At 38.7% G+C, this 12,538-nt stretch overlaps 1 protein-coding gene across 1 annotated transcript; it reads right to left on the bottom strand.

Annotated features, from left to right (window-relative positions):
* Positions 1–642: 642 nt before the first annotated feature.
* LOC129743209 (uncharacterized) lies at positions 643–1,056 on the bottom strand. The gene has a single exon (XM_055735185.1). The coding sequence runs from the start codon at positions 1,054–1,056 to the stop codon at positions 643–645; it is 414 nt and encodes a 137-aa protein (XP_055591160.1).
* Between the last annotated feature and the right edge of the window lie 11,482 nt (positions 1,057–12,538).

Below are 12,538 nucleotides of genomic sequence, written 5' to 3'. Positions count from 1 at the left end.
CAAACAAAGTTTATCCACCCCTCTGGCTCACATAGCTTTAGTACTTCGTGTGACTTTCTTTGACTTCAATAACTGCTTGAAAACGTCGTGGCATCGATTCAACAAGCTTAGCAGTTGTTTCCGGGGTGATTTTGTCCCATTCAGTTGAGATTACCTGCCGCAATTGCTGGATGCTTGTTGGTTTTTGCTCCTGAACTTTAATTTTCAAAATTGACCAGAGATGCTCGATCGGATTAAGGTCGGGAGACTGTGCTGGCCTCTCCATAACCTTGATACGCTTTTCTTTGAACCATTGCGAAACCAACTTTGAGGTGTGTTTCGGATCTCCGTCTTGTTGGAACGTATATCTGCGCCCCAACTTTAGCTTTTGTGCAGACGCTGGTAGTTTCCGCTTCAAAATATCCAAATAAACCTTCTTGGTCATGATTCCATCAATGAATTCAATTCTCCAACGCCGGATGTAGCCATAGATCCCCACACCATGACTCTACCTGCAAATGAAAATCAAAGTTAAGCTCAGTTGACTGAAAAATCAATGTATGTTAAGTAATGCACCACCGCCATGCTTGACTGTAGGCCGCAAACACTCCTTTTTCAAATTTTCAGACCCAAATAGGATTACTTTCGACTCATGTGACCAAATCACCTTATTCCAGTCAGGCCCAGGCCCAATTCAATCTTTTTTTGATATTTTTTTGCGGACAACCATGGCTTCTTAAGCGCTACTCTGCCCTTAACACCTTTCTTATGAAGACGATTTCGCACGGATTGTGATGTCAGTTGAATGGAAAATTCGCTTTCAATCTGTTTCGCAATTTTCGGAGCTGATAGTCCCCAGTCCAGCTCTGCCTTCTTCACGATAGCTCTGTCAATTCGGCCTGTAGATCGCTTAGCTGGTGAGATTGCACCACGCTGTTTGTACTCCTGAACAATACTAGCAACCGTATCTTTATTAAGCTGGACAATATCGGCAATATTACGGTAGCTTTTGCCGGTTTTGTTATGTTCAACAATCAAATTTCGGATGCTGATCGGAATTTGTGCTTTTTTGGGCATTTTGCAACCAATTACTTCTAATTTTGAACGGCTGAAACTTAAAAAACTAGATAAAAACGTTAAAAAATGCATTTTGAAAATTTTTGCCATAAGCTGAAAATCAGTCACTGTAGGGGTATAATGATAACCCCCCTGGGGCAGTATAAGCTGTCGTAACCCTCTGCATCGGAATCGTCTCCAAACAGCGAGACCTCGACTAGCTTGCGGGCGGCCGCCGTCTTCAAAGCTGTCGGTTTTGGTTCGATTTTCGAACCGCTGCTTCGACCTAGCGCTTCCTTCTTCTTGGTTGTGGGGGTGATGGTTGGATTATCTCTTTTGGCAGAGGGACCCGGGGCTTCCTTCTTGGTCTGTGTCTCCATCTTTATACACTTTTTCACTGGTTATAAACAACCGTCACAAGAATGTCTTCCAAGGTGTGCTCTGCCATGAACTATCAAAGAGATGTCCGTGATAGAGACCATCATCTCAGTGCTCTTGCGAAATCAACCAACTTTTGAAGAATTTTATATCCAAAATCAAACTTTTCTTCAAAATTACACTTAAATCAATGTTGTTTTGTAATGAATTGTTCGTTTAGGTAAATCCCTTCTTAACAGGGTTGTAAAATACTAACATTTACATAGTAATTCAAGCAAACGAAGGAGATATAGCCATACATCTGTGTGATTTCGCCGATTAATCGCCTATCTCAACATAAGCATCATTAATCGGGGCACGATGAGCGTTTTCTGCCGGGGAATCTAGCAGCGAATTCAACTCGATGAAGTCAGATGAGTCGTAGATTCATCAAACTGGGATTGGTTACTGATTTTTACCTGTGATTTTTTGCCCAACAATGTTTTAATTACCTATATGATTATTTATTTTTAAGTACTTTCACGTTAAAATTTTCGGTTTTAAATCGTAACTTGAAAAAAAAATGGCCCCAAACCTAAAAAGTGAGCTAAATTCACTTTCACAGCTGGTCAAAATTTTTGAATTTGTTCTGTCGTAGATAAAACTTATTTGATTTGAGCATAAAATAAGCTTTTTTAAAAAGAACCTTCCATTTCTTGAAAAAAAAACTTATTCTGTACTCAAATCAAACAAGCCTAATCTTCGAAACTATTTTGCAAATTCAAAGCCTTAGCCTTAAATAAAATTAAAAAAAAAATAAGTGAAAAAAATCATCAGATTTTCGGATCACATGTGCTTGATGTAAACTTGAACCAAATCAATGATTTTAGTTGGAAATTTGGCATTTAAAAAAAAATTGAATATTAACGTTATAGGTTATAGAACAGATTTTAGAAAATAATTAAAATATAGATTTTTTTTAGATTTTTCAAGTGAAGTTCATGTACATGTTTCTTTAACAGCAAATATGTTTTAGTATCAATTCCATAATGAAAATCCTGTGGATGATTTTTTTAAATAAAATTAGGGTTTTTAGGCATAAAACAAAAAATTCAAATTCTACTTTTTATTTGTGTTTTTCAGCTGAATTTTGTTTGAGTTCATGATCATGAAAAATTTATGTGGATTGCAAAATTCATTACCAAGATAAATCATTTTCTGAATTTTGAATCTTAATTATGAACCTGAATCAAAAAATTACGGTTTCTGAAATGTACTAAAATACGATTTCCGAATCCTATTCCAGATCAGAATTTTATTAGCCCAGTTTTAGAGCCCCCATTCATGAATCTATTATTTAAATTCTTTAGTTCAGGCACTGACCATACTGACTGGACACTCGATTTCGTTTTCTGGATAATTTTTCCAACAGTACGCAATATCGATTCCAGAGTGCGCATCGATCGATTTGAAGAAATGCTATCCCAGTTAGGAAATGCCACCCAACTTTAAAAAATAAAACAGGCAATTTCTACGATAAAATCGGGCTAAACAGGTACATTTTTCCTACAGGGCATTTTTGTCACATTTTTCAGGTTCGCCACTTGCCGTCGGTATTGCGAACCTACAAAATCTGACAAAATATATGAGACAGAAAATGGTTGAATTTTTTTTAAGTGTCATGTCAGTGTGATCAGTGATTCAGGTTTAATTTAAATTAACTATTTAAATTATTTATGTTTAATCTGCATTGTGAATCAGAATTTAAATATGAATTCAAATATATCTTAATCTGACTTTTCAATTTTTGATTGCCATTTCGAAGCTTTAATTTTTCAATTTTATGTAAGAATTAAGATTAAGAACTTCCAATTTGAGTGTAAAACAAAAATTCTCTTTTTCATATTGGAAAAACTATTATCAAAATTTTGAAAATGCATACGATCTCGAAAAATAGGATTCAAATTTGATACGAAATGCAAAACCGATTTTGAACCATTATTTCAAAGCAATTTTTCATTTCTAATTTCTCATGATTATTCGAACTGAAAATCAAGAATCCTGAACTGGATACAAAATCCGAAATACAAAAATAGGAATACAATTTTGGTTATGGGAATTATGGAATTATTCATATTCAGACCTGGAAAATGAGTTAAAAAACATTTTTTTTTTCAAAAGTAAAAAACCGCATTGTTTCGAACTCTTTTCATTTTTAAGGTCTAATAAAAGCGAGGCACCTTCAAGCACCGTTTTCAGAGTTATAGTAAAAAAGAGCCAGGAAAACCATACAAATGGGTAACTTTTTACCCATTAATGAGTATAAGTCTAACAAAGTAGGAGCTGGTTTGTCGAGAAATTTTTTGTCGCATGATTTATCAATAATTTGACACATTTAGCTTTTGAGTTTCATGAAATGTTTTGATAATATCTATCATTTAATTAGGTATGAATTAGTATAATAAACGGATTTCAATAGGAATAGGAAGCAAGGTAGAAAAATAGCACCAATCATCTCACTTTATGTAATATTTTTAGACAATTTGTCCACGAAAGCATCTAAAATAAGTAAAATAGTATTTTTCGTACAATAGGTCCAAAATTTACAAACATTTATGCCTCATTGTATGGAGCTGCCTTATGCTGCACCGGGGCGCGTTAGCCAATTCCTACACAGTGAACATACTGGAATCTATTTAGAGGATAGCATCCTTGGCTTAGAAGCCAACGGTCATGAGATCGAATTCCAGTCGTGCAATAACCTGGCACACATAGTATGATGAAGGTTGGCGGTTTTAGCATTAGTGAAATGTTTTGGAATTGTTCGCCTCAACGATGCGGCACATGCATGGATCTTTTCAAGGGAACTTAGATTGCACTTGGAGATTTTACCTAGATATATGTGTGTCGCAGTGGACTCTCTCCCTTTTTCATTACTTTTCAATACTTATAACTAACATATTTAAAAAGGATTTTAGCAAACTTGTGGATCAAAACGACAATTCGCATAAAAACGGCTTACAGTTGTGGTTCCATCTGAAAAACAACTGGGTCGATTTTCATCACAAATACCATTTTGGAATCGTTTTACAAGCTGCTTTGTTTTTATCAAGTTTGTAAACTTTCGATGGCCTCGAAAAATTCAAGATATATCTAAATGGTCTGATAATGGATTTAGTTTTGAACAACAATTCGAATCACTGTAAAAATTGCTTCCAAAGCTCTCTACAGCTGGATTTGCCATTTTTGGTCAGCTATTTGTATTGAATTATGGAAAACCTTTTGTGATGTGCCTTTATTACTTCTATAAGATAAGCTTTCACACAAATGTAGCTTCGGATGATCAAATCTTATAAGTTATTCTCATAGAAACCCAAAGTACTTTACATCCAGTTTAATGTAAAGATCTCCGTGAAATTTTGATTAAGCGCCACAGCAGGAAACCGTCCTCACATACCACATATCCTCCTATCATTTTTCATTAGATACCAGGCGGCAAATCTGCGGCGTAGAAGCTGGGAAATAAATTAAGCAAGACCTGCTGCTGCTAGCTGGCCGATGTCATGTAGTTCCAGGAAAAACCGCCCATCTACGTACAATTATAAACCGGATAAAATGTGCCTCGTGTGTCTGGTGGTGTTCCTCTGTGAGTGGGTGTGTATGTTAAGCGGTAATTCAAAACTCGGCAGTAGTTTTCGTAATTATGAATCGTGAGCAATTTTTCCTTAAATGGCAAGAGTGCCACATGCACTTTCCTCGGCCTTTTCCCAAGCGTCCGTTTGGCTTCTTTCGACCCTCTACGGAGCTGCAGTTGCAATTTTCCGACAGTTTGTTGGTCATGCAGAGCCAAAACGTTGTCGTCGTCGTCATCGTTATTGTTTTTCCCCCAGATGGAGGTTTGGTCCGATGTAAGAGTAATGTGGACAGGACATTTCCTCCGGAACTCAGCCACAGATATGGAGAGACCCAACAAGGCAAATTCATTAAACGTCTTGTGTTGTCACTCGTGTCGACAATAATCGTTTGTTGGAAGGAAAATTGCTGTTTATCCGATGGTTAGTTACGACGACTGATAAACGGCGGCGCGCAAACAGTCCATCCCTTGCATAATTATCGTTGTGCTGATTATCGCCAGCGCAAGGAGAATGCAATTGGATAGTTGTTTACGGCTGACAGGCATTCGGAAGGAATTGTAAAACACAACGAGCGTAGGTTTGCAATTGGTTGTTCAAACTGGAAAACTTGTTACAAATAACAGAACCATTTTCATGATGATTTATATTTATTTTGAAAAAAAAAAAAAAAAAACTAAAAGCTGCACCCATAGAAAAGGTTGCATGAATCCAATGCCTATTTAACAAATCTTTGTGCCGAAAATGCGCTGAAAGGTATACTGTACCGAAGATGATATGATTGGAAAAGCACTCCTGGCATAAAGACTCGAACTTCCAAGAAAAATGATGCATAACCACTACATTCAAGTGAAACAAGAAAAACATTTTACGAGATTTTCATCCTATTGGATAATTCATCAAAAAATATATAGTGAGAATCGAACTCACTACAACATCTCATTTCGGCTTGTCTTGTCAGTCCGATGTCTAACCCAGTGCACCATCTGAGTCGGTTAGAAAACGAAAGTTTATTGAGATAGTTCTTCTGCCACTGCCGATTCAAAAAATACGCACTGTATCGGCCATCCGGCTGCCGTTTGGTCAGTGTATTTTTTCATCCTCCCTTGTCTTTGATGGGAAGGAGATGAGAATGGGGGGGAAATGAGGTGGGAATACACCCACAATTCAGCCTCTGTGCCAATGGCGGCATCATTGGTACAAGGCATCATTGGTACAAGAAGATAACGCGACCGGTGCTGATTCGATTTGCTCCCACCGGCATAAACCTCCCAAGTGACCCGAATTGCGTATGTCTGAAAGAAACAAAATAAAAACGAATTCACGTCCCTTCCTATCGCATCACAAGACGAAGAAGGATAGAAATAAATACCGAGCAACACCAGGCAGCCAGCGAACCGAGCACTGTGCGTGTGAATGTAGCAAAAGCAACAACAAAAACATCCTTCTAATTCAATCCCTTCAATCAACCGGCAAACAACCACGGCCAAGCTGTGCGTGTGTATGCAGTAAAAGCAACAAAAAAAAAACATTGCTTCAATTCAATCTACCGGCAAACAACCACGGCTAAGCTGTGCGTGTGTATGAAGCAAAAGCAACAACAAAAACATTCCTTCGATTCACCGGCAAACAACCATCGGCCAAGCTGCCCGGCTTTAGCAGCTGTGTATATGTAGCGTGTGTATGTAATAGCAGGCAGTAAGCAAAGCACAGTTCTCATTCAATGGGTTTCCCGTTCCTTCACTCCCGTTCCCTTTCCCGTTTCCATCGCAAGACAAAGGAATGCATTGAAAGAAGGCCAAACGCCGGGAAGCCGCCGTTGTGCGTTTTTTTTTGTGATTGATCGGTGACAGAAAGCCTATGACAAATATCCCTCATCCTACATGAAGCGTGAATAGTACACTGGTTAAACTGCCGGACTGGCAAGACGCTTTGATTGGTAATTTGAGTTCGAATCCCACTACGGAGCTGTAGTTTTAATTTTTATTTTCTTGTTTCTGGGATGAATTATCCAATAGGAAGGAAATCCCATAAAATGTTTTTCTTGTTTTGCTTGAATGTAGTGGTCATCATTTTGGTTTGGAGCCGAGTCCTTATGCCAGTTACGGTTTTTCAAACATACCGTTTTCGGCACAGTGCACATTTCAGCGCATTATCGGCACAGAGATTTGCTAAAAAGGCATTGGATTTTTGCAACCTCTTCTATGGGTGTAGAAAACTAGAAACTGTATTCAATTGTCAGCCGGTTACATACACACAGCACTCGGTACATCATTCGAAAATATCCTTGCTGGTTGATTGTTTCCATCCTGATTTGTCTTGTGATAGAATAGATATAGGATAAGAATTATTTGTTTTTTTTTTCAGACATATGCAATGTGGTTGTGTGGCAATGTGGACAATGCCAAGTATTAGAAAGCTTATTAATGCCGGTTCGGCATAGAATCTAATACCAATGATTCCACCTCAAAGGAAGTTCATTATTGGAGTAGAGTTACGGTTGTTTTTAAATTGTCTGTCTTCCGTAACATTTCTCAATAGTGATTAATTATTCAATTAAATCTAGTTTGTATATCTATTTCCATGTCCTAGGCAAAATGAAATAAAAGACGCATTAGGGTGCTTTATCATGTCTAAAGGGACAACCATTTCTTACGTAAAGCTCCTAGGAGGGAGGGAGTAAGCTAGACTGTTACGAGTTGTGACATAGAGGAGTAGGGAGGTATGCTCATCGTTACGTAAAGATTTTAATCGCAGCTATTTTGATGTCATGCAAAATTTGCAGGACCTACCTACCTACCTACCTAAGGGTCCGGCGCCGATTGACCGACGCATAGGGCTGAGATAAAAGATCTCCACTGCTGGTGAGCAATCTCGAATTCTAGCGCCTTTTGATGACACCGGTGATGAAGTTCAACGTTTGAGATCCAGTTGCCAGGCCACCAAGCGCGGATGATGTTCCGCAGGCAGCGATTCACAAAAACTTGCAGTTTTCGCGTCGTTACCGCATATGTGCACCAAGTTTCACACCCGTACAGCAATACGGATTTGACGTTTGAGTTGAAGATTCGGATCTTAGTTCGTAGAGAGATCTGGCGTGAGCGCCAGATGTTTCGGAGACTCGCAAACGCAAATCGGGCTTTTCTGATCCGGGTTTCGATGTCCTTCTTGGTACCACCATTAGGCGTAATCTGGCTACCAAGATACTGGAAGCATTCCACTGTCTCAACCTATTGTCCAGCTACCACGAAATTGGAACGATTTTCTGTGTTGATTTCCATCGACTTGGTCTTTCCGACATTGATGTTGAGACCTGCTGCCTTGGAGCTTTCGGTGAGGTCGTCGAGTTTGCTCTGCATGTCTAGTTGTGTTTGGGCGAGCAAAACAATATCGTCTGCCAGGTCAAGGTCGTTCAGTTGCTCAATCGCTGAAGGATTCCACGGCAATCCTCGGTTTGGTCTACAGTCAATCGATCCAGTCAAGATCTCGACGATTACGATGAGAAAAAGCAGCGGTGACAAAATACATCCTTGGCTCACTCCAGCAGTTACCAGGATTGGTTCGGACAAGACACCGTCGTGCAAGACCTTGCACGAAAATGCCTCGTACTGTGCTTCGATGAGATGGACTAGTTTCTCTGGGACCCCTCGTCGTCTAAGAGCAGCCCAGATGTTTTCGTGGTTCAGTCGGTCAAACGCTTTTTCGAAATCAACGAACACCAGCAGAAGAGAGTCCTGGAATTCGTTGATTTGTTCCAGTATGATTCGTAGCGTTGTGATGTGGTCCACACATGATCGTCCGGATCGGAATCCAGCTTTTTGCCGTCAGAGTGTAGCGTCAATTTTCTCCTGGATCCTGTTCAGGATCACTTTGCAGAGTACTTTGAGAGTTGTACAGATCAAAGTTATGCCACGCCAGATACCGCACTCTGTCAGGTCTCCTTTCTTCGGGACCTTTACGAGGATACCTTACATCCAGTCGGCCGGGAATGTTGCAGTATCCCAAATGTCAGCGAAAAGACGGTGCAACATTTGTGCTGACAAGGCAGGGTCGGCTTTGAGCATTTCAGCAGGGATGCAATCGATTCCAGGCGCTTTGTTGGATTTCATGTCCTTGATTGCCGCTTCTATTTCAGCCAGCAAGGGCGCTTCCGAGTTGACGCCATTAATGCGACTTACTGTGGGCGCCACGAGCTGCGGGTTCTGTTGGCCATTGCTATTTGTAACTCGGAAAAGTTGTTCAAAATGCTCTGTCCAACGCTTGAGCTGATCTGTTCGATCTGTCAGCAGCTGACCTGCTCGGTCTTTCAGCGGCATTCTTGCATTAGTCCTTGCACCACCACCGGCTGAGATGCGAGTAACCTAAGCGGAGATCGGGTACCCAACCCCGGTGGATGCTTTGGTCGCATGCAGACTGAGAAGGTGGCCGCACGCGTCTGTTCCCCAGGTCAGGGGCGGCGTGCAACAACAACCGAGCGTCTGTTCTCCAGGTCAGGGGCGGCTCAAGCAGCGTCTGTCTCGCAGCGAGCGGCTGAATCTATGAAATGCGGCTCCCGCCAGCTAAGTCCAAGATGGCAGCCCCATCGCGGGATAGGGACTTTAGGCTAACAACCTACTGCTCCTGATATCTTGTATTGTTACGGAAACTGAGAGAAGAAATAACCGAATTGGAACTTTGGCAACGACTTTTAGCAGTTATCAGTGGCGATCTTGATTAATTCAATTTATTGTTGTTTGTATTTTGAAGAATGCTGAAAAATATTAGGGAAGAGTGGGGAATCTTGGGCCACTTTTTTTCTTGGCTTCATAACTTCTTTATTATAAAATATAAAAAGAAAACATTAAATGGAAAGGTTTTCTACATTTTTAAGGTATCGTATGGCATTTTTGTTTTTTTTTTAAATACATGAATTTCCCGAATTCTGACTGTTTAAAAAAAGTATTTTTTTCGGATTTTGAAAGACTGTGGGGAAACGTGGGCCACCAAATCCAAATTGACAAGATAACTTGCAAAGTTTATGATTTGACCCAAAATTGAAATTTCATAATTCATTTAGTTGTTTAAAGCAATTTCAGATGAGAAAATAAAAAAGAGAGTTGTGTATGATCGTATAGTTCCTAATTCCTGGATCGCGAACATTTCGGTAAAATTCCTTATATCTATAGGATATTTGTTCGTCTCTATCGCATTGGAAAAAAATTGACAAAATATTTTTCACAACTCTTCATTTGGCATAAGAAACGCAGATAAAAAGACGTATTTTAGTTCATAATGTGTATAAAACACCAAAATATAGGTGGCCCAAGATACCCCACCAAATGTGGCCCACGATTCCCCACAAGCAATGATCTGCAAATTGGTTGCGTTTTGTCGTGATCCTTTCTTGATCCTTTCTTTTAATCACTATTTCACTTTAACATTTTACGCAGAAACTATAAAACGGTCCGTTGATGTAAAGGTTAGTTAATAGACTGACCTCATATATGTGTTTCTCTTTCTTCTCGAAATTCAGTACGATCCTCTCTTTCTTTGCTGTTCCATACACGCTCCTTTTTCCAAACAAAAAATCCAAATGTGTACTCCAGACACTATGAAAATATCAATAAATTATTGTTGGAAACTGGCATCCCTGCCTAATCGCTTTCCGACAGGCACTGACAACTTCAGTTCAGTGGCTGCTGGTCAACGTTTTCATCGCGTCATTCTTCTTTCTTAGACAACGAGCGTTGATACGAGAGTCCGTGATTTTTCTGCGAATTATAATTAATAGCCAGTTAGTTGAAGTTTATATTTAAAGTGCCCATAGTTCTGCGTGTATAAATTTGATATATAGTCCTGTTCCGCGTGTAGAAGCCAGGTGAAAGAAACGCGAAAGCAATAGCGAATTACACCAGAACTAGGGAAATTATATCGCTATCTAGTATAGTACAAATATCTTGTACCAATAAAACTACACTGGCTTAAAGTACGCTAGGCGAAAGTGCGATAGCCGTTAGTACGGAAATTGAAGATTCGCCAACCGCGTCATCTAATAAAGATATTGTTCGGGCGCAGAATTTAGGGATCGAATACTGAATTTGTAAGTTATCCTAGCTTGAATTAAAAATCCTAAACTATTTACTAATTTGGTAAAATAAATTTGCAGCTTGAAGCTGTTTACTACCGCTGCCAAGATTCAGCGTGTTTTCTTTTCATCCGCCCCGCAACAATTATAATCAAGTTATGAATATAATTGATTTATCAATTGGTCGTACTATTATTCTCTACACGTTTGTGTGACTTATTGATGTTTCATCAAAAATTCCTTTCCCACGTAAAAGAACATGACAAAACTTATGTAGATCATAAAGCGCATGAGCATATTTTTGTTATGAACTTTAGGCTAGTCATCGATGCAATTTGTGGGTGCTTGTTTAATTATGTAAGCGAATTTCAATAGAAGAAGCATATGATGCGTACATAAGTCAACAACATATAGAAAAATATGTTTACGCAAATCGACGACGACGACTGTTGGATTGAGATTTCTATCCCAAAACACATCTGAGATATTCAGAGTGGTCCACGTTTCCCCATGGCCCACGCTACCCCACTCTCTCCTACAAAAAAAAATTGTCGTGTTTCATTTGAAAAAAAAGAGATGTTTTTCCTCACTTTCTCGTTGACTTTTTCAAATAATCACTGGATTCTGCGGATTTTGTGTTGAAAAATTTCAAATGCTTCGATTTGGCCCGGTTTCGTGAAAAAATTATTCTGATTTGAATTCATACTTTAAGGGCCCCCCCCTTAACTTGAAATGATGTGAAACTATTCGAGACATTATTTCACGGGGGGACCTTAGTTGGTGTGCTTTTTGTTTTAATTAAAATTTTCTAGTTTTTACTATCTTTCCCAGATTCCTATAACAAAAGCAGTATGAGTAAAGTAATGTTAAACTTTCTTTCCTCGCCCCCCCTCGTCCCCACTTAATACGGCCTTGATTGTGTAATCAGGAATTGATGCTTTATTTAACGATTTTTAACTAACACAAGGCAACAAAATTAAATGAATTTAAGCACTCGTCTGAAAAAGAACTGAAGAACATCACAAATATTTAGAAAATATTTATTTTGACACAATAATCAATCTGATATTTTTGAAATGATAATTAAAATTATTTCGCAATTTTCAACCAACTTGTTGAATAAATTAAATTCTTCAATATCAAATACTCAAAGGATTTCTTAAATGATGTCAGAAAAAATTGTTACCTTATCTATTTAAATTATTAAAATTGCAGAATTTATTTTTAAGTGCTGTATCTCTGACACAAATTATTTCTACAAATCTGAATCCTTAGTTGAATGAAAGATAGTAAATTGATTTAAAATCAGCTTTCACTTCTTATGTAATTTTTTTAGTTTATCCGTGTTTTAAATATGTTCCATTTGATCAAAATCTGACCAATTTAAAAATTTCAACACGCCATATCTAGGCTAATTAGTCGTTAATTAAACGAAGGGTTAAAATGTCAT

This window comes from Uranotaenia lowii, chromosome 2 (genome assembly GCF_029784155.1).
Source record: "Uranotaenia lowii strain MFRU-FL chromosome 2, ASM2978415v1, whole genome shotgun sequence".
Lineage (NCBI taxonomy): Eukaryota > Metazoa > Arthropoda > Insecta > Diptera > Culicidae > Uranotaenia > Uranotaenia lowii.
Note: the sequence above shows the minus strand (reverse complement) of the source record. Positions and strands in the feature narration are given on the sequence as shown.